Source organism: Nyctibius grandis, chromosome 5 (assembly GCF_013368605.1).
Source record: "Nyctibius grandis isolate bNycGra1 chromosome 5, bNycGra1.pri, whole genome shotgun sequence".
In the NCBI taxonomy this organism is placed as follows: domain Eukaryota; kingdom Metazoa; phylum Chordata; class Aves; order Nyctibiiformes; family Nyctibiidae; genus Nyctibius; species Nyctibius grandis.
Window position 1 is genome coordinate 79,653,102 of NC_090662.1, and position 22,909 is coordinate 79,676,010.

A 22,909-nucleotide genomic window follows, 5' to 3' on the forward strand; every position below is an offset into this window, starting at 1 on the left:
GGAGGACGCGTGCATCATCATGCCTGTGGTAGCCTGCAAATGTGTGCATCATCCGTGATCCCCGCGCTAGTGTTGGCCTGGTAGCTTTCCTTTACAGCTGAATTAATTTTGAAAATGGGAGATGAAAACGGGAGAGCATGTGCTGCTGGGCCTCTTCTGTCCTGAAGCCTCCAAAGGATGCTTTCTAACATCCCTCTGGGCTCAAGACTAACTCTTGAGCTAAGCCTCATCCTCACTGGAGCAACAACCAAAACCACCAAGAACTTCCTCCATATGCCTTCAACCTGCAGCGCTTGCTATTGTTCAGGGTGCACAGAAAGCTGTGAGAGGGTGTATGTAGGATACGTCTATTTCCTCTTCTAAAATGAAGAGAAATGGCCCGAAGGGACTGAATTACAGAGCAACACACTTTGTTTCCTTTTTGCTTGATGTCTTGGTTCAGAGAGGGTTTTGTTTGGTGCTTATTCCTTTGCCTTGTGGTTTAAAGGTAACAAATTAAAAACAAAACAAAACTAAACAAGAACAAACAGTGAGCAAGGAGCAGCTGCGTGGATAACGCACAGATCAGCCACATCATTATCATGGGTTCATCCTGAGCCGTAGCTGAGATCTGAACGACTTCACTCGCCATGAACCGTTCCAACCAGAGAGCGCACCAGACATGGCCACCATGCCACAGCTGGGCCTCAATGACCAGACGTGTTTGCTGTGGCGTTTGGTGGCACCTCTGTGGAGCCACGCGTTAAGAAACCCTCCAGGAGCCTCACGCTGCTGTAAGCCCTAGTAACGCCGCTCTGCAGGAGATAGGGACTGCCGCAGGGAGCAATGGACAGCAGTGAGCAGCTTGTGCCACCTCACCTTGCTGTCCCCTAAGCACCCAGCACCTGGTAGAACCGATGTCCCCGTGCCTTGCCTGATTAGGGGTGAAGATGGGAAAATAAGGTCCCCCTATGCTGGAAGGGCAGCATATTAGTGGCAGTGTTTCTACACTGGTTTGCAAAGATGAAAACTGCAGAAAAACCTCTTGCTCCCAAACTCCTTGACCTGGCCTGTTTAGCAGGATAAAAAAAGATGCAACAGTCATTGCACCACCTCATTTTTTTTGTTTTTGCTGCTATATCCTCTCCAAGAGAAGGAAGGAGGGCCAGGTACATCCATCTAGGCACGAGTGAGGTGCTCATCTCCAAGGACAGGCAGCAAAGCAAATACTCCAAGGGACAGCCTTAACTTTTCCAAACAACGCTTCCCAGGGAAGATCCAGGCTCTGTGCGTACACGTTTGGGCATGGGAAGCCTGTAGGTTTCTTTTCCTGATTGGAAACAGCTGCTATGTGCTGTAGGATACTTGGGTACCATAGTTCTTAAAAAGAAAGGACCTTGTAGCAATGATTGCACCAACAAAATCTGGCATTCCCACTTTTATATTAAATTTTTTTATTGAGATGATGTAATTACAGGCATTTTAAAAACTATTTGCAACTCACTGGCCCTGAGAATAGGCTTTTTTGTTTTTGTTTTGTTACATTCATTTGATTCAGTCCCTTAGCCCCACACCTTAAAAAACCAAAAAGCCATCATCAATGAAAACAGACTAGAATTTTATTTAAAAAAAAAGACCTCGAACTGATGCATTTTGGATTTGCACACGGTTGCAGTCTGACAAAGAGATCTGAAGAATGCATGCGTGGAGTTTGAAATCTGGGGAGGGTGGCAGCGACATAGTGTTCACAGAAAGGGTGGCAGCGACATAGTGTTCACAGAAAGGGTGCCAGTAGTGTTTTTTGGATGGAGAGGCAGTCAAAAGGTTTGAAACTTAAATAATGTTCTGTTGTGGAACTGCAGCATGTCCTACCTGACTGGCTTGTGGCCTGTTCAGACTTGTAGCAAGCTGATGGCAATGAAAGTCCCACTTAACTGCACAGTGTGAAGATCCTTTGTTGGGTGTTGAGGCTGGCAGGGACCTCTGGAGGTCACCTGGTCCAATCGGCTTTTGCATGTCTCCAAGGATGAGACTCTTTCTCCCTTTTTCCACTTGCTTTGGTGGCAAAGGCAGAAACTTTGGCTGCTTTGCTGCTGGCAGATTCTACACTGGGAAATCAGAAATCAGGGAGGGAAGGTGGGTGTCAGGGTTGGCGGAAAGACAGCGTTACCTTTGTTAACCCAGACGGGCAGCCAGATGTTCCCACAGCTCACTATGCTAATGCTCTGTTTGCACTCCATGTAACTGCCATTTGGATGCGAGGTAGAAGGGAACCTGTCTACTGCAGCTGCTCTAACCTGGATTTATTTTTTTTAGTCATAGCTGGTAAACTTGCTTCCAAGACCCCAAGAGCAGTTCAAATCCTGCAGCTACCACAACAGGTCCCAAGCCCCCGCAGCTCGGTGGCAGCTGCAGTGTCACCCATGCCACTCACTGCTGTGCCACGCAGAGCAGGTGAAGGCAAGGGACAGCACCAGCCATGAAGGGCCTCTGTGGGATCGGCCTGCTCCAAGTTCAAAGGCTATTTTCATTCCAGCTAGCATCAGCCTTGAGAGAACTTCTTCTCTGTGGTTGTGGTGGAGAAGAAGTTGCCTTAAGATGTCCTTTACATGTGAACTGGAAGAGTTTCCAACAGCCACCAAGTATTTTTTTCCCTTTGACTTGGATTCTGCAGGTGAAAGTGATTGCATTTTGGTAAAAGCGAAGATTTCCTCTACAAAATTTCCCCTAGAAAATTTCCCTATGGGACAACACCTGTGATTTCAGCATTCCTTGCTTTTTCCTGTCTTGCCCAGTGCTGAGGATGAACTTTGTTTGCTAGCATACACAGTCAGCATATGGGCTTACACTGGTGGATTGACTCTCATTCTCTGTATTTTGCAGTGTGCACCTTGGCTGTGACCAAAACCCGTATCAGATCACTTTACATAGAAGATCCCTATTTGTCTTTTTCTTTCCCTCACCATCTCGTAACAGTAGCTGCAGCCGGCAACATACTGCAGTTATGCACTTGTCACAGCCAGAGCAGTAAAGGATATGAATTGTTCTGTGCACAAACTTGGTTTCTTTCTACCACTGAGCTCCCTAGGAAACACCAGAAACCAGCAAGAGCCTTTCTTTACATTGATACTTCTGATCACACTTCATCTCTCATTCATAGTCACATCTTCACCATACCCTCTTCATCCCAGCTCCTGAGACATGGCCACAACTTGGGTGCCCTTGAGCTGGGTGAGAGAGCAGAGTAACTCCTTGTCCCCTTGGTTTCAAGAGACCTTTGGTTTCAGATCTGTGACCACTGAAGTCCTTCAGTGTCTCCCAATCTCACATCTCCTAAGCTCCAAGGACTTCAGAGTCACGGCAGAGACAGGTGACAGGTTGTCTGCTCATCTTTCTGATACACACTCCCGTGTCTTGTCTTTTGAGGCAGAAAAAGTCAAGTATGTGCTGTTCTGGGACTTCTAACATATTGACAATGATTTAATAAAAAAATGTGGCTGTGAAAAGCTTAGGGAGAGATGTACACCCTGTCGTTCCTCATCAGATACTGGCTCTGAAAAATCTCTCCTCTTTGTATGATGCCTATCTACATCCTTAACAAAGCTGTTCCATCTACGACCTGTGACAATATTAAGTCAGTCTTTTGTGACATTGGACTATCTCTGTTTAAACATACGGGACACTTCATTGCTGAGTGACATTTTTTCCTGGATAGATTAACCCTCTTGTTAAATATCTGGTAAGATCAAAGGTTGTGTTGGTTTAATAGCTGCTAAAAGCTCTGTCATGGCAATGTACCTTGTTTTTTGGTTGAAACAGATTAGATTACACCATTAATTTTTTTCCATTTCTAGTATGCATGTACCCATAAAAGCAGCTTTCTGTTTTAATGAACTGATGTGGATGTGCTTTCTTCCAGACACCATGTGATTCCTTCACAGTTTCTCTACACATCTTCTTCCTTTGCAAGCATTATTGCTGCTGCTAGATCTCCCTTCCATTAAAAGGTCCACTGATGATGGATCGCTGGACATCTGGACACTACAGACTTTCCTGTCATGGTGGCCCCAGCAATGTGAAATGAAAAAGGCCAGTAGTTTCTCTTCTATTGGGCATCAAGGACTGCTGAGTTTCCTGCGACCAGACTAGGCATAGGTCTTCACCTCACGCAAAGCACCCTCAGTGCAGCAAAGCAAATTGGGGGTGTAAAAAAATGGGGCACCTTGCAATCAGAACAAAACCAAAAATCAAGAAAGCAACATGGCTATAGGGTTTCTTTCTTTCTTGTCTTTTAAATCATGTTAAAAACAGGCAAGCTGAGACAAGCTCCCTTGATGGCAGAGCTGTGGGGTGGGTGAGGGTAGTGGGAGGCATAAAAAAAACAAATCCCAAAACAAAGCCAAAATAAATTCCAAGATATAAGTATAGTTATTTGGTCTCTAGTTCTCTACCATCAGTTTTCAGATTGGTGAATCATCTACCTCTCCAGCAGCCAAAATGATCCTGGAGAGGTTTCTGAGTAATACAAACCATGTGATGGATCCCTTTGCTGTCTCCCTACAATGTAAGGAACAGTCCTTCACCTTTCACCCCAAAATTGCTAGAAGGTATAAGAAACATCCCTCCCTTTTGTAACTGCAGATGCTTCAGCCTTTGCTTTTTTATAGAAAGCTTTGAGCTGAAATTCTGCATTGTGTATGTGTTGTGGGGGTTACATACATATACATATATATATGAAACATTTATATATATACACATATATATGTATTTGTCCCCGTCCTCCCTCCCTCCCGCTCCATTCTATCACTTCTTTGCTAGAGGGAGGGAAAATGTCAACACCAGTCTATTGCAGAGGTTTGTCACATTTATTTTTCTCCTCCCTGGAGCACTTAGGTGATTGGTTTTGGTCCATATTCCAGCAGTTAATAGCCACTCGCAGGACTCATCATGAGCCCAAGAGGTGCTGGGATGACATCCCAGCCTATGAGTGAAGGGTGACTCCTCTTCGTTTGGCAGTATGTGTGGTCAATTCTTTTGGTAGCTTCAACACATTTCCCAGTGCAGCACATGTAAATTGATCCGAGCAAACTGGAACCCTTGAGCAAATCCCTTCTGTGATGCTATTGTTTTATGCGGTGTTATGTCATGAGACTTGCTTAGAAAATAAGAGTGCTCTATTTCCATAGGAAAGCCTTCCAAAAAAAAAGCATAATCTGACGTCGTGTCCTATGTGAGATAAGGAAAGTCAAACTGCATGTTTATTAGGGAAAAAAAACAACAAAAAACCCCCCAAAACTGAAACAAACCAAAAAGAAAGAAAGAAATCAAGGGAGACTTTGTAGGAACTATGAAGTAGTGCATAAGTCCAGGCTTTCTCCCCTATACTTTTCTGCCAGCACCACTTCTGCCTGTTTGTTTTGTTAAGGTGCTTCAGGTCCTGCGTGGTCTTCAAGCTAAGCGGCGACCCCAAGTACTGCTTCTGTATTGTTGCTTCCCCTCCCAAACTGTGCCAGTCATCTGGGCAGATGTTTCTCCCATGGACCGACAGAGGGGGTGCACCAGTTCCCTTCAGCACTCATCTTCTTGGTATATTTGTTCATCCAGTTCCTGGGATTCAAGGTGCTCGAGGCGGTCTGTTCGACCACTCATAATCTCATCTGGGGTCTTCATGAACCTGCAAAACAGAGAAACAAGTGGATTTCCCAGTGGTCTCAGCTTTTACCTTCATCAAGACATTGAGGCCCCTAAGCTGTACCACTCCCCAAATCACCTTTGCTGTATCCTCCCAATGCCTTAGTATTTCCCAGCTTCTCCCCAGCTTACTGGTGTCTCCCCTCCTCCATACCTTGAAAGGAAACCAAGAAAATCACAGGCGTTTACCCCTGCTCCTTGAAAGCCCAAATTTGAACCAAGCCCCATGGTCTTTTCCAAAGAATTACATTTACTTCTTCTCCCTCATATTGTTTGCTGTTGTCCTGTAAGATAGTATGCCACAGGTACACTCATTTATGGTGTCTGGTGACAAAAACATTAAAGACCTTCATGGCCAGCGTATTTCAAAGCAAAAGCACTTGCAAGGCCTGGAGAGGCAGAGGGCTACTGGTTTGTGTAGGCTTGTGTGTAGGTGAGTGAAGAGGAATATGAAACACCAAAGAAAGAGTGGTGGAAAAAGCCAAGGACCAAGTCAGAACAAGTTCTGGGAAATGGAAAAAGCCCTGAAAGAAAAAGCTTTTGGGCTAGGGATCTGTGAGCAAAGACAGTCTCTTCCTGTGTGATTGTAGCAAGCCTAATTGTAATGAAGCAGCATCCTCTCTAAATGAATGCCACGGCTCCTAGCACTAATGTCTTGATGCAGTAAGTCTGTAGGGGGCTAGGAACAGAAACTGCCTCTGGGGAGGCATGGCAGCAGTAGGAAATGGGAAAGGACATCCACCAGCCTGCAGATCAAGTCTGCAGTCTTGATCTTTGCCAGGATGCTTTCGTGTACCACTGCACAGAGATAGCATAGGAAAGCTCTGCTTTTTCTTTCTGAATTTAATGGCGTAGGAAGAGAGAGTAGCACAGGAAGGATGAAATCCTAGTTTAAACACAAATCACTTCCCTAACTCATAAGTACTTCTGGAGAAATTAGGATGAAAGATGTTTATGCTGGAAGTGTTACAAAATTTCAGAGTCTTTCATTAACGATGTACTGGCTAACATTCAGCAGTACAAAACGTGTTAATCAGAGGAGGTGATTTTATTTCAGGTTGATGATATGCTCAGTATCCTCGCCCCAGTGAAAACAAAACCAGCTGACAGGAGCCTCGTTACTATCACTGACCCAGAAAAATCACGGCTGAAGCTAATGGGCAAGACTTGCCTCCTCTTCTGCCTCTGAGGTTATAAAGCTGAGGGCTTTCCGTCTGAAAAATCTGGAGTCTCTCAGCAAACGCATCGCACAGGCTGGAACTAACCTTTTGCCACCCCTTCTAATTTTGGAAATCATGTGCACATATGCATTTAGGGGGGAAAAAAAAGGGGGCTGTGACTCAGTGCTGCGTCACTCCCATTTGTATGCCGGAAGAACGCTGCTGATATAAACGGTGTTACGGTGGTGAAAAACTAGCATACAGAAGTGGTGAATCAGTCCCTGGCTACACAGTGAAAATGCACCAAAGCCTACGGGCCAGACTGTGCCCTGATTTAAACCCTCTGCTTGTCTTGTTGATCTTGCGTGAGGATGAAGTCAAAACAGAGAGTGCTCCTGCTGCCCTCCCTACCTTCTGTCTGCTCTGTTTCCTAAACCATGTGGGAAATGGGCTGATGTGAACTTTACTGCAGTACTTTCTGGTCTGTGCTTTAAGTCATGCCAAGAAACTCGAAGCATGGGTATTTGTAATAGCATTTGATTAAATTTTCAAAAACCAACCCAGAACTACAAGCTAATGAAGAAACAGTATCTGTGACCTCTTTTGTTGCAGAAGACATGCAGGCAACCTATTATAAATCCTTCTCTGACTCCATTTTACTTAAAGCTCTGTACAGATATCTGCTGATGACAACTGCCTGCATGTTACTTATAAAGTCACATTTCCTATTATTTCTGTGCTTGCGAGAAATAGCCAAGAAAGGCATATTAATGGCTTGATTTTTTGCAGCTGTTCTTCTTTTTCTCTTCAGATATAAATAGGTCTAAGAAAACAACATCAATAAGTTTTTATTGGGAATTGTGCAAAAAATGCTTTGTTGGTTTTTTTTCCACTTTCCGAAGGAAATGAGGTCTATATGCTCATGTTTTATGCTCCCTGGTGACCTTGAATCTGTTGGTCAATTTTGGGCAAGTCTGAGAGGAACTGAAGTCTCCAAGGGTATTAAGTTTCTCCAGTTTTGAGAAAACAGGCAGCCTGGTTAAGAAGAGATGGACTCCTGATTTGTTTATGCCCCCACCAAAGGAGAGTCTCCAAGATAAGCACATTCACTACTGAGCATCATCGCCCGGGCAGCGCAGTCTTCACACAAGGACATAGCAATCCAGGTTCCCTTGGTACTGCTGCTGATGGAGCAACCTTGTTTTAACTTTCTGCAAAAAAAATCTAAAATCATGCAGTCGGTTTTGCCTGTGATTCCTTCTTCTCTTCACTCTCCTTCCCCCATCTAAGTCTCCTTCTAAGAGCTGACATAAACAAGACATTCCACAGAAACCTTTTCAGCTGTAGATAGTTTGAGTGCTAATGCAGTTCTGTTAGCTATTTAAGAAAACAAACTCCAAGACTGCCTTCCTATTGATATAATTTCCAAGAACATTACTAGATCCAGACCACTGACATCAAAGCAGTCTTTGGTCTGAGTTCAGTGCTCTGTGGGTCAGACGTACGCACTAGGATTCACTGGTCTTGCCTGAAGAGAACTGGAGCGCTCTCGCTCTCTGCCAGCCGCACTCTAGTTTGTACAAGTAACTCCCTGCTTTAACGTTACATCCTAAATTCTTGGTTGTATCATCCAATTCGATGCATTAGGTTTTATGAACAGCTCTTGGAGGTCCTTCTCTTCCTTGAAGGTAGCACCACTGAAGACATGGTCATCAGCACTTCTCTTCTGTGATGCTGATGCACTTGAGGAAATGCCTGATCCCTGCTTAGCTTTCACCAGCAGCTGTGTTTGAGAAGTGAACTTGGAGTGGGTTTTCCAGCAGTTTGGCTGAGATTGTGAATCATTTAGCTAAGATCTTAAACAATGGCACAGCCCGCTTGAAGCAAGTGAAAAGACTTCTATTGACTCCACTGATCATTGAAACAGGCCTGTATTTTTGTAAATTGGTGCAGTTGTCTTGAAAGCTGGGAAGCACTAGTCTAGACAGGTTTTATAAATATATGCCCATTGTCATCTGTGTTATAGCTGTGGCAATGAAGTATCCCACACATAACTCCATCCTCCATCTTAAAAAACTAATTGTCTGTAGAAAGGAATGGCAAAGGAAAGAAAAAATTACCTGAACAAAAGCCTTTGTCCTGGCTCCTTTCGGATAATATTTAGTTTGTAGTAGTGGCGTAGGGCTCTGGACATTTTCTCGTAAGTCATATTTGTTCTGTTCTGTTTTTTTCAAAAGACAAAGGAAAAACGTGGTGAGATGATTCATTAAAACCTTCCTAAGCCCCAAAAGGAGTTGCAGAACTATCATAGCTAGTAACCAAGTCAGTTCAAGAAATTACATGTTCCACTCTTCTGCTGTTTGCAGGCCCATCCTGCCCCTCCAGCCCTCATCACCAAATTTTTATGGGTCTCTTTACATTCAAGGCAATTTAAGCAAGGAAGTCTAACAAAAATTCCAAGTGAGGTTTTCCTCCAGTTTCTTGGATCACAGATAACAAAAGGCTTCATCAACCACAAGAGAAGATATTAGATGGAGGGAGATGCTCATGCCAAGTGGGATGTGACAGGCTTGTTCTTAATGAAACCACCTTTTGCAAAAGCGTAAGAACAGTGGCTAACAGACTGAATCTGTCAGCAATCCCTGCTAAGAGCGCTGTTCCTCTGGGATTCCCCTCCATTAACTAGTTAATGCTTACAGAGCACTGTGGTGATTGAGAGCCTGTTTATCCTCTTGTTATACAGGTGTAAATGAAGAAGCCCATTAGGTGGTACATCTGGTTCTATGACAGAGCTTCCCCTTCATTTTGGGAGCTGCTGACCCCAAAGGCCATAGCCAGAGCACTGCAGGGTGACTGAGGTATGGTCCTGCTGAAGCGAGTGTCACAAGGCTAAGTGAGGGGCACTGGAAGAGCTGTATGTGGGCAGCCCCCATAGTACTGACTTGGGATAGCAGGATCAGTCCCTTAGGCTACGTCTACATCAAGAGCGTTTTTCTGGTACAAGGAGCACTGGTTACTATGCTGGCAAAGAAACCCCCAGCAGAGAGGCAACTCTACTGGCAAAGCCGTGTTTGCACGAGTATAAAGCAGCTGCCTTGCCATGGGCAAAACATGCTGAACCAGTAGAAGCACGCTTTTCCTCTGTGAGCCTCCATGTTAGGAGTTGGGCTTGGCACAGCTCTGTCAGTCCAAGATCAGGCAGAAGGCTGTAGTGTTGACCTGGCTTTATTACATGAGACTGATCCGCTTGTCTAAAATTCCCCTAAGAGCAGACTTCCTCTGCTTGCCCTGACTGCAACAGCTCTAAGGGAGGCCACGTAGAGAGCTCCTGTGGCAATTAAACACTAACGATGACAATGTTTTCCCTGCAAAAATCTAGACTCTGCTCATTGGGAAGCCCCCTGAAATACCACGTGTGCTTTTTCCATTTCTTACATGCTAAAAGGCCACTGCATTTCGCAAGTGGATAGTGGTCTGAAGTAGCTTCAGTTTTAGACACCCAACATGAGACATGATGGCAAGGCCCGATTATTAGCACGGAGGTGGGGTAAAGGCAGAACTCTCCATTCCCAGTGTTGCAGACGAAGACCTCTAAGACAGATGTTCTTGTAAGCCATGAATCACATGAGAAAATCTTGACCTTATCAAGATTATAGGCTATGTATACTCATATACAGAATCACAGAATAGTTGAGGTTGGAAGGCACCTCTGGAGATCACCTAGTCCAGTTCCACTGCTCAAAGCAGGATAAACCAGAGATGGTTGCTCAGGACTGCGTTCAGTTGGGTTTTGAACATCTCCGAGAACAACTCCACAGTCTCCTCTGGGCAACCTGCTCCAGTGTCTGACCACTTTCCTAGTAAATCAGTCCCGCATCTGGGGTCTCATGAAATGTAACAAGGGGAAATGCAAAGTTCCACACCTCTCCAGGTCATTCCTCCCCAGGTGGGGGACTTTACATTGCCCCTTGTTACGTTTCATGAAATTCCCATTAGCTCATTTCTCCACCGTGTCCAGGTTCCTCTGGATGGCAGCACAACCCTCTGGTGTATCACCCACTCCTCCCAGTTTTGTATTGTCTCAGAACTTGCTGAGGGTGTCCCATCATCCAGGTCATTAATGAACATGTTAAACACCACTGGCCCCAGAATCAATCCCTGGGGTAACACCACTAGTGACTGGATTTTGTGCCATTGATCACAACCTTTTCAGCCCAGCAGTTCAGCCAGTTTTCAATCTACCTTACTGTATTCTTGTCCAGGTCATACTTCATTAGTTTGTCTATGAGGATATTATGGGAGACAGTCTCAAAAGCCTTTCTAAAGTCAAGATAAGCTACATCCACTGTTCTCCCTGCATCCACCAAGCTAGTAATTTCATCATAGGCAGATATCAGGGTGGTCAAGCACGATTTCCCTTTTGTAAATCCATGCTGACTACTCATATATTCATATGAATATACTCATACACATCTGCTTCTACAGATATATCTATACATACTCGGCCCCAAACTGCAAAAATCAGTAACTGCTTTCCACAGAACAAAGCAGAGTTACCCTCTTAAAAGGCAATACATAATCCTGCAGCATTTGGTGTCTGTCACAGGACAGCATGTGAAATCTGAATGTTGGTGCAGACAGGAACACAGACAGAAAGCTCTCACTGAGATGTAGCATACAGCTCCTTGTAGACCACATCTAACCAGAACATCCTTCGCATCAGGTTTTGGGAAGAAATGAGATGTCGTGAGAGAGAAGAACCGTTAATTTTTGCACTCCTTGTAATTTTATAATTAAATGCATTTATAACTAAATGCCTTTCAACCAAACCAACAGGTTCTCTATATGAAGGATAGGTTTTAGTGCTTGAGGCTGGATGCTTTATATTTCTAATGCGCGTAGAATGAAAGCTTACAACTTTCCAGCACTAGTTTACATGCACATGCTTTCTTCCTTTTCTCTTGTTTATAAGTGAATCCAGTGATGTTACAAGAGGCGAACTCCCGTAGGAGGAAAACTGCATTGCTTCCTTACCTTGTGGTTTCCCCACAGCCGGGCCAGCCCGTTGGGATCCACTATCCGAAATATTTTGGATTCCTTATCTTCCCATCGGATGAAATTTTCGTACCGGCTGTCAGAAAGCAGCTGATAAACATAATCCCAAAGCAACCTACAGTCTGTAAAGAGAGGAAGAAGAAAATACTGACTTTTTTTCCTTGGGATTAATTCCGGAAACTTTTGGGTGGATGTGTAGTGAAAGGACAGTTGGGAACAGGGCTGAAACAGCTGCTGCAATCTGAAATGCAAATAGCTTTGTTGGTATTGACTGATGTTTGCAAAATGTACGGGAATATACAGCCTCCTCTGATGCGTCCTAGTCCTTCTGACACTGACTGAGCATCTTTATCACATTGAAAGCTGCATGAGATGACCTGCTGATCTTAGTTGTGTGTTTATTGTTGTACTGATGCACATAAAACTACCACTGTTGGCCCTGATGCTGTTGCTGGGCGTTTCAGTGGGGAAATCAATAATCCTGCAACCTGCTCTCCCTGCTTTTGGCTGCCCCTTTCTGTGCTAACATGAGGGGTCTAAAGCATGGGCAATGTTACAGCTTTCCTTTGTACACTCCATGTGATACAAAAATGACACCTTTACCATTTTTTAATTTCCTTTTTGTTTTATTTTTTAAGGTTCCTGAATAAAAACCCAAGTATTATAATTACTTGAGTGCTATTGAGAGGTTAAATACTTTCTATTTGGATAATTGAATTCAAATTTCCTCTTGGCAAACACTCCTTAGGTCGCTAATTAAAGGTCTAACAGATACTTAGGTTTTAGTTTAGTGTTTTTCAGTTTCATGGCAGTCTCTTGAGACTGAAGAAGCCAAGAGCTGAGCTGCTCCTACTTCCTGCTTGCAATGTGTGTGTGCGCAGCACAGCGTAATAGCTGGCAACTATGAAATATGGAAAGTGAATTGCATAGAGCTGGGAGTTCTGCTGCTGTCAGAAACAACAGAGTTTTTATAGCTCAACTGTCCAGACCCCTCAGATGGCTGTATAGTTGCGTTTTACTTTGAAAGCAAAACCAGTCTCTGAGAGAGGGCTTATTGGAGTGGTTAAAGGGCAGTCAACCAAAGACATTAGCTTCTAGGTGCTAAAATGGATTCCCGTCAGCCTGTCTTTTTATTCCTGTCTGTCTGGGGTTGGTACATGCTTCAATGGGGATGATGACATGTTCAGTACGAGAATATAAAATGCTTTTTGAAAAGGTATATGAATAACACGTTTAATGAGCACACCTGAAATAGTTAGAGATATTAAAATTATTGATGGTATTTCCCACTTTTGAGCTGTAAAGAGTATCTCTGAAACCTGTACTGTCTCTAAAACTAGAGCTTAGTTTGCCAGTGCCCTTACTATAGACTCTCCCTACCAGTCCTATGGAGTGCAAAGCAGTGCATTTTGAAGAGATGAGATCTGGGAAAAATTGCAGGTTTCCATTCTAGCTGAAACCTACCCCGACGGTCACCTCTTCTGTGACATCTACAAGAGGAGGAATGTGAAAGGAAAGAGGCAGTCAGATTTTTTGGTTGGAGAAACCTTATTTTCATTAACAATTTTCACAGAAAAATGTCCATTCCCATTTGAAATTTTTTTTGTGTTTTAATTTAAAAAATTAAACCAATTTCCATTTTTTTCATTCATGGATGAGAATGTTGTTCAGTGGTAGCTTCCTCCCTCTCACCTAGAATAAGGTACCCGCAGCTGGGACCAGGAGAGAAAACAATTCTCCTCTGCATGCATTTCCCAATGACCAGCCTAAACGGGTCCCTTCTTGGCACATGGATGCAGAAAAACCTTCCCTTCTCTGTCCCTCCACCTCAAGTCACGCACATAGCCCAGCCACCTACCCCACAGCTGCAGATACCAAGCAGGTAGCTGGCTGCAATGACACACTGCAATGCCAGGCACTGCTGCAGCCAACCCCTTGTGCGGCTCTGGGCACAAGTGACTTCCCCTGGACTATGCAGGAGGTCTGCAGAGGAGCGTGAAATTGAAAGTCTCAGGCTACCACTTTAATTTCTGTCATCTTTTCTCTCACAAATTCACAAAACTCAGTTCTTCCATCACCTTTCCATCAGTAATTTTTCACACACACACACACGCTTAGACTCCTAGACATGAACATATTAGAAAAAAACCTCCTTTTCTAGACTTCATTTATAAGGAACAAGGAAAGGGAGATTATCTTGCTCTACTCGTTTGTGCCTTTTAATAATGTGGGAGGTGCTCAGGTAATAGAATAGTAAGGGCCACGTAAGTGGTTCCTTGGCACACATGCAATTCCTTCTTTCAACTCTTTCAATGAAAGACTGTATAGAAAATGATTTTTTAGTGTAGGAATCTTAATTTAAAAATAAACAACAAAAACTTTAACCGTCTCTTTTTAATTTTACTTTTGCTTCAATTCCTCTAGCTCTGACTCCCCAGGGCAAATTTTACCAGTTGATCAGAGTTGGTAATACTGCTGCGCTCCAAAAACTACCATTTTTTTTCATCATCCCGTGTAATCTGTGATAACGTTTAACAACAAAACCTGCATAGTCCGTGTCAACAATTCATGCCGAATTCACTGGTTTAGATCAGCATTTCTCAAAGACCTCCATGGTTTCTTTCTGTCCAGTCCTTCATTAAAATCACTGTAAAGGTAATATGATTCCCTAGGTCAGTGATGAATCATTCACTGTGACCATCAGTGGGCAGTACTGGGCTAAACACCCGTGGTGGGCTCAGTCTGGCCCCACCTCATCCGCGAGCGAGGTCTGTCTTGGTGGCAGCAGTTTCAAATCGGAAAACATTCACTTAGCTGACATTCCTCAAGGAAAAAAGAGACACTTTTTGGCCAAGGCAGGAATTTATTAGAAACCTGTGGGAAGAGAGGAAGGACGTGTAGGTCTGTTGTTGAACCAGCACTTTTGGACTGTGCTGGAAGTTTGCTGAGGTGGTCGGTTGGCGTACGGCCCCATCAGAAGAGCGCTGCAGGAATTCAGCGTCCCAGTGTCAGTCATTTGGCTGTGCTTGTGCCACTACTGCTAGTCCTGGAAGGAATGGCCCTCCTTGGGGTCAGCTGGAGGGACTGTGCTCCCGCAGAGGCAAGTCAATGTCAGGCTCTGTCATATTCTTGAACGTGCAGCCCAGGGCAGACACTCTCCGATTGCAGTAACTTACAGCTAATATTTACAGTTCTGCAGAGATATGATTTACACTAAACTTTACTTTCACCTCATTATTTGTAATATGCAATGTTATTTTTAATCAGTAGTATACTGCCATAACTATGCTCTAGAAAATTTCCAAGTGTATAAATACAACTCTTAGTGATGGGGTGTCCTGGTTTGGACTATGACAGAAACAATCTTCCTTTCAGTGATTTTTCCTTTCAGCTAAGTTTCTTCTTAATTGTACTTTCTGAAACTAACTACAGGTTTTTCAGACAGTGTCTGCTTCTAGGATTGATAACGCTCGTAGTTTATAGTTATCACTAAGGTAACGGTAGGAATGGTATGCAGAAAGGCTCTTGCTTATACTTATGTCTATAGAAACCAAGGTCACTGCTAAATTCCTCATAGTCCACAAGTGAAGGGCCATAGAAGAGTCGCACCTCCGGGGAGGAGCGGACAGGACAGGTGTATTCCCTCCCATACAGGTCATTCTCAGTTTAAAGCTTAGGGATCACAGGGGTTGCTCTCTCTCTTCTTCTATGGCCAGCGTCCAAAGAGGACTCTGTTCGTTTTCCTACCGCCCTTGATCCCAATCCGTGCATTCCTGAATCCAGTTCCCATCTGCTTGAGTCCAGTCCGGGACTTCCCAGAGCCTGCCCTGCAGTGCCAGCTGGGGACATGATTGTCATGGGGGGAGCTTGATCTTGGTTTTGTATGTATTTAATTATTACCATTATTCTTGTTATGTTCTTTTTCATTGTTATTGTTTATTAAAACTGTTTTAACTTTCCAACCTGTAAGTCTCTTTCCCTTTTCTCTTTTCCTTCCCCTTCCAGGGGAAGGAAAAGGTTAATAGAGAGCATCATGCCATCTGTTTAACAGCCAGCCCAGCCTTAAACCTTGACACGGGGATGGCAGACCCCTAATATCCTCTCTACAGTGGTCCCTGGAAGAGTTTCAAGGAGTTGATGGCTCCTTGAGAGCTGACTGGAATTGCACATGCAATGTGCATCGCGCTGTGCCAGGGCTGCACAATTCACCTCGGTGTGGCTAGCAAGTAAATTCTAGTCAAACCTTAAGGCTTTGATTATTTTCCATTGGCTATCATTACTTCCTCCCCCCTCCCCGTGTCCCCCTCCTTCACAAAAACAAGAAAGCCCAAAAAAATTCAGCCCAAGATGTCTGGGTCGCAAATTACTGGAGTAATTCAGACTCTGAGAAGTGGTAGGATTCAAGTGCAGATTTGTTTTTTGTTGTTAACTTAATTTTTAGAATGGATTCAGGCTAACCTTGAATATAAATATTCCTCAAATGAGAAGAACTCAGATCTGCATCTTGAGATCTTTATAAGAAAAGTCCCAAGTGATCAAGGGCCCCATCCCATATTCTAAACTGACTGAGCTGCTCAGACTTGCAGAGGTATTTACTAGGCTGATGGAATTTGCAAAAAAACCCAACCACCCAAGTGTCTTAGACCTCTCAATCTCTGTTTGTTTCAACAAGAAAACTAAAAATTATTGAAAATTCGGATTGACTCCTTCAACCACTTAAAAACTCATCTTCAGAAGTTACACTTGTCTATCAGCAAATTTAGATATATGGCTGAGTTGCAATAATTTAATAAGCTAGCATGCATCAATGCAACTGTGGCAATTGTGTCTCAGGCCCCTGCAAACAGGAAATAAAAAGCATTAGCTTTAAACACCAGTAGAAAAGATGTAGGCTCACTGCATTTCTTCCCACTTCTGCTGAGAGCTATGAGCGTGCACACCGTTAGTTATGGACAAGCTGATGCTTGGCAGCACAATTTAGTTAAATATATGAGCTCTGTTTGCAGAGTACCTAAATCAGTTTGCCTTCTTTCAAGTTTCACATGGGAGACCTTTAGGGATTTGAGCATAGGCACTCAGTGATTTTTTTTGTTTTTAACCACAAATTATTTACACCCTGGGTATCTTTCTCCACAGACTGCACGGAAAAAAAATATGAGGTTCTGGAGGGGTCTCTCTGACTGACAGAGGAGCAGCAACTAAATAATCTACCATTATTAGGCCAGTAGAGACCATCTTTAATAGGACAATAGAGACTACAGGTCAAAGACTACCTGATAACTCTTAGCGAGTGTAATGAATTTGGAGTAGAGCCCATCCAGAGTAAAATGCAGCCTACGAAACTGGTGAAAATCCAAGAAGAGGCAATGCTAGAAAATGCTATTAGAAGGAGTTTCTCCACTGGCAAAAGAGACACCTCCACAGAAGGCTGGTGAAGACAATACAGAAAGTAGCATCCTCCAGGAAGGTCAAAGCTGTTACATATACTTTCAGGAAGGATGGAGAAACTGAGAGAGGGCCTTGTATGTGGATGGTTGTTTTGTAAGTGTAAATCACTTGTTTGAGGAAAGTCTCAATGGTCTAAGTGACTCCATGAAGCCTAAATCACTTCCTTGGCTGTTAGAAGGCCTCCAAAGGAGAAGTCACACAGGGGAACTCTCCACAGGGAGTATGTTGGCTAGCAAGCCATGGCAAGAAAGCATACAGATGTTGCTGAGGCCCAGCAAGTTTAAAAGTGTAGGAGATTCAACAGGGGAGTTGAGTCAGGGCTGGTACCTAAATTGTTTGGGCATGTTGCAATTTCCTGCCTTTTGGCTAAAATAAGCTTACTTAGAAAGTAACTATGTCTCTGTAGCACAAGGAAACATCATTTCCCGGTAACACACACATGTACTTTTTTTTAAAGTGAATTCAGATGGTTGAACTTTGTCCAATCTGAAGTTAAAGCGGTTTAGTTGTGGCGAGAGCTGGACTGAGAGGATTTAAGGTGATGCGGTATCAAACAACCTAGCCAAAGTGGGAAGGTGGTGAATGGGTCCAGCAACGTAACTGGGTAACTATAGACCGGTCAGCCTCACCTCCACCCCCGGAAAGGTGATGGAACAACTTGTTCTTGGTGCTGTCTCTAGGCACATCAAGGATAGGGGGATCATTAGGGGCACTCAGCATGGCTTCACCAAGGGGAAGTCATGCTTAACCAACTTGATAGCCTTTTATGAGGACGTAACCAGGTGGATAGATGATGGTAAAGCTGTGGATGTGGTCTATCTCGATTTCAGTAAAGCGTTTGACACGGTCTCCCACAGCATCCTCGCAGCTAAACTGAGGAAGTGTGGTCTGGATGATCGGGTAGTGAGGTGGATTGTGAACTGGCTGAAGGAAAGAAGCCAGAGAGTGGTGGTCAATGGGACAGAGTCCACTTGGAGGCCTGTGTTTAGCGGAGTCCCTCAAGGGTCAGTACTGGGCCCAGTACTATTCAATATATTCATTAATGACTTGGATGAGGGAATAGAGTGCACTGTCAGCAAGTTCGCTGATGACACAAAACTGGGAGGAGTGGCTGACACACGGGAAGGCTGCGCAGCCATTCAGAGGGACCTGGACAGGCTGGAGAGTTGGGTGGGGAGAAATTTAATGAAATATAACAAGGGCAAGTGTAGAGTCCTGCATCTGGGCAAGAACAACCCCATGTACCAGTACAAGTTGGGGGCAGACCTGTTGGAGACCAGCGTAGGGGAAAGGGACCTGGGGGTCCTAGTGGACAACAGGATGACCATGAGCCAGCAGTGTGCCCTTGTGGCCAAGAAGGCCAATGGCATCCTGGGGTGGATTAGAAGGGGTGTGGTTAGCAGGTCAAGAGAGGTTCTCCTCCCCCTCTACTCTGCCCTGGTGAGGCCGCATCTGGAATATTGTGTCCAGTTCTGGGCCCCTCAGTTCAGGAAGGACAGGGAACTGCTAGAGAGAGTCCAGCGCAGAGCCACGAAGATGATTACGGGGGTGGAACATCTCCCTTATGAGGAGAGGCTGAGGGAGCTGGGTCTCTTTAGCTTAGAGAAGAGGAGACTGAGGGGTGACCTCATTAATGTTTATAAATATGTAAAGGGCAAGTGTCATGAGGATGGAGCCAGGCTCTTCTCAGTGACATCCCTTGACAGGACAAGGGGCAATGGGTACAAGCTGGAACACAGGAGGTTCTGCATAAATATGAGGAAAAACTTCTTTACGGTGAGGGTGACCGAACACTGGAACAGGCTGCCCAGAGAGGTTGTGGAGTCTCCTTCTCTGGAGACATTCAAAACCCGCCTGGACGCGTTCCTGTGTGATATGGTCTAGGCAATCCTGCCCCGGCAGGGGGATTGGACTAGATGATCTTTCGAGGTCCCTTCCAATCCCTAACATTCTGTGATTCTGTGATTCTGTGAACGTGGTAGGGCTCCTGAAAGCAGGTATTTCCATGTCCCACCATTTTCTCAGCTGTACTGCTGGGCAAGACTGAACTACGCAATTAGCTGGGAATTAGGGCAAACTGTACCTTCAAGTGGAGAGGCACGGCTACAACTTTCTTCCTGTAGTTAATGCTTCTCGAGGGATTTTTGTAGTTACGCACAAGGTAGTGATAAGGTGTAGAGTACTTAGCTGGCTCTCAAAACGTCCCCCATAAGCACTGCCCTACATGTGCAAGAAGCAGCAGTTTCACACTCCTGCTAATAACAGCCATGTGTTGTACAGTCCCAAGGTCGACCAAGCTAGAGTAAAGCCTTGGGGGCTGCCTGCTCACTCAGTCTCCTGGCTGCTGCTTGGCGGACAGGGTTGAAAGTAGGCACAAGAAAAACACGCAGTTGCACAGCTCTGGAGAGGGTGGGGGAGAGGAGACAGAGCAGTTGGGGTTTGAGGAGTAGGAAGAAATCTCTCCCATGAACAGCAATTGCTGTCTTTGAACCCCACTGATAGCAGGAAGCTTGCCTCCTTGCTCTAGATTTAACCCCTCCTTTCACAGAGTGGACAGAAGTGGCAGAAGTGTCCAAACCTCAGCCACTCCTCCTTGGCATGGTAAAACTCTTTCTCTTCTCTGGCCAAAAAGCTCTGTTTACTGCCCACACTTACAGCACTGCTACGGTCATGTTACAAAAAAGGGAAGACTGTAATATTGTCATTACGAATCCCTTGACACAGTCAAATATACACTGTGTGAGTGGAAGCATGTATTATAGATTCTTCATTTCAAATATGCTTTAAGTCTATAGGCACAGTCTTCTGAACACACATCTAAAGAACACTGGCATATAAATACTTCCTAATGGCTATATGATATTAATACATATATCCCTTAGAACTGAAATACCATCTCAGAATGATACATAAATGAAACATAATGGACCTTAGGTTCCTAGTATTTTGACACTTGTCCAGCCATTACGAACGACTTCTCTAGTATCATCTGGCCAAGGCAGACACAAGACTGGTAGTCTTGATGTTGCAGTAGTGAGAGGTCTTACATCTGTGCTCCCTTAGACTAAATAATGCTGTTAGCAGTATAGGCATACCTATGTTAAAAACCTCTTTTGTCCAGAATATAACATTCCCCTGCACTGCGATATTTCCTAAAACATACCCTGCATCTGAGACCCCTGTTGTTTAAGCGAGGCCCATGGTGCAGAAGCAGAGCTGGCCCTCTTCATGGATCAACTACCAAAATCCTTTCTGAACCACAGAAACATTTTGCGAGACCCACCCACATCTTGCACTGAAGATCATTCTATAAAATGCGTTCGGTCTGGCTGATGACTGACTTGGAAATTAACATGGCTTCACAGAGGAAGAGATCATGCCAAAGTAATGTCATACTCCCTCTGACATCAGCTGAGGTCTTACCCCTTGCTGGGTAGGTTAGCCTAAAATTTCTCCAGCATGATATCATTTGACTTAAATGGTTCTGTGATTTCTACCAGCTGAAGAGTTCTCCCAAGCTTGGGCCCCTTTATTTTAAAAGGTGATTTGTGCTTCAGCTGCATTTGTTCACAGTGAGGCAAATAATGGCTGTTCACAGCTGAGATTAATGAACAGAGCTTCTCTATAAGTTCTCTGCTACTCTGGTTTCCGTAAGTACACCTGAAGTGTGGTTAGGATAGCTAACGTGGTGATGCTCATGGTATCAAAATGATGAACTGGTAAAATTCAGCTGGCCATAGCCACTGCGAGAAGAACATCCTCATCTCCCTTCCATTTTATCCTCCCTTCCTCCTGCTGCTTATCTTGTGCTGTCTCTGTTGTTAGATTCTCCGTGAACTGACTTAAATCACTTAAACAGAAGAAAACAAACCCTGCAAAAAACACCAGCTGGCTTTCTGCTATTTGAGAGCTGAATTTGCATGCAGGAAGATCTAGTGAATGCTAAAGCCAGCACAAAGGAAGCGGTAAGACTATGCTGGCAGAGCAGGTGAGGACAGGGAGGAAAGACAGAGGGGACCAGAAGGTCCCACGGACCTTCAGCCTACTGTCTGTGATCATCCCCCTTGCCTGAGAAGGCCAGTAAGTCTCCCAGAAGACAACAGTACTTTGGGACATTTGTATTTGTTTAAACTGTAGCCAGAACCAAGAAATCACAAAGGTTAATGGCCGTTCAATTGTATGGAAAATAAAAAAGACTGGGAGAGAACTCCTAAGTCCTTGGTTTAGGCTTGCCATGGAGATGAGCTCTAATTGCATTTTAATCACATCCTAAACCGTGCAACAGGCAGAGCTTTCTGGACAAGTCAAATGGACCTTCGGGCTATCTAACTGGGGCATGAAGTTTATCAGGCTGGCTGATGCTCTAATGTGTTTCACGAGTACGGTGAGAACTACTCAGTTAACGTGCTCTCATCACACAAATGGAGAGGGAGGAAAAATAAAGCTGGTGCAAAGGAGAGGAAAGACATATGGCTGGACTTATCAAATCAGCTCCCATATTCTTGCTGAAAACCTTTTCCATAGCAAAAAAAAACCAAACAATTGGGAAACCAAAAGACAGCACACTGAGAAAGACAGACATGCTACAGTAGGATTAGTGCTGTGTTGAGACACAGTCCAGCCTCAATATCTATCTAATTCCATTACATACTTATTTTAGCAGACAAAACTACAACAAAAAAGTCACCAAGTCTCATGATTAAGGGGTTCAATGGCTCTGAGGACTGGGGGAGCACTGATGCTGAGATGGAGCAGCCCTGATCATCTCTATCTGGTAATCCATGTCCAGGTTACTGAGGGAAAAGAGTTTTCTTTCTGTGAAAGTTTGCTGCTGTTGGAAGCAGGGTGGTAAGCTGGTACAGTAAAGCCAATGTTTCTATGTGGAGAAACCTCCTGGCAGACAACTGCTAGTTCAGCTCATTAAATTAAACCTGAGGCTGAGGAAAGAGGTTGCCAGATCACACAATACAACAGTTGTATGTTGTTTCTGTCTTGTACCCAAACACTGAGTGGGAGATCAGGCAGAAGGACAGCAGAAACCTGAGACTGTCATCCTGCAAGCAGTTGTGCTGTGAGGTTGTAAAAGTAACACAGCAAGTCGAGGCCAAGCTCTATCTTTGGCAATAAAAACTTGTAAGGGTAAGGAGGATCCAAAAGGTTCATATCCCTCATGTGGTTGTAGAAAAGAGCACTCAAATCACAAAGAATATGTAATGGATGGGCCAGAGAGTTCAATAGATCAAGAATTTGCAAGCTGAAGTCTACTGTATTAAAAAATTTTATTTTTTTTTCCCTGCCCTGTTCTCCTGTTCCATACCCCCATCTCCCCCAGACAGGTATTTCCAGTATTAGCATCAAGTGCTGCTCTTTTCCTGCTCCACCACAATGGTAAAGAGCACTCTTCCATTTATCTTGCTAAAGAAACCTGCCTCTGATCCTCCTGTGGCTTTTCCTCACCTTTATTGCTCACGAAGGGCAATAACTAGGAAAAGGGAAAGAAATTCAACCTCTGCCTGCTCACGTGCTCATCCTACAAACACCTCATAACCACTTTGACATCAGAAAACTGGCCAAAC

General features: G+C 44.3%; 1 protein-coding gene across 2 annotated transcripts in view; it reads right to left on the bottom strand.

The window, feature by feature from the left end:
* Positions 1-1,461: 1,461 nt before the first annotated feature.
* The window catches only part of ETV6 (ETS variant transcription factor 6), a 147,564-nt gene continuing 126,116 nt past the window's right edge, over positions 1,462-22,909 (bottom strand). For both annotated transcript variants that reach the window (XM_068402111.1, XM_068402110.1), the window contains exons 6-8: positions 11,865-12,007; positions 8,951-9,051; positions 1,462-5,653 (exon numbers count right to left, since the gene is read on the bottom strand). In XM_068402111.1, the coding sequence (XP_068258212.1) occupies positions 5,548-5,653; positions 8,951-9,051; positions 11,865-12,007 (350 nt within the window). In that variant the 3' untranslated portion in view covers positions 1,462-5,547. The remainder of the gene's footprint in view (positions 5,654-8,950; positions 9,052-11,864; positions 12,008-22,909) is intronic.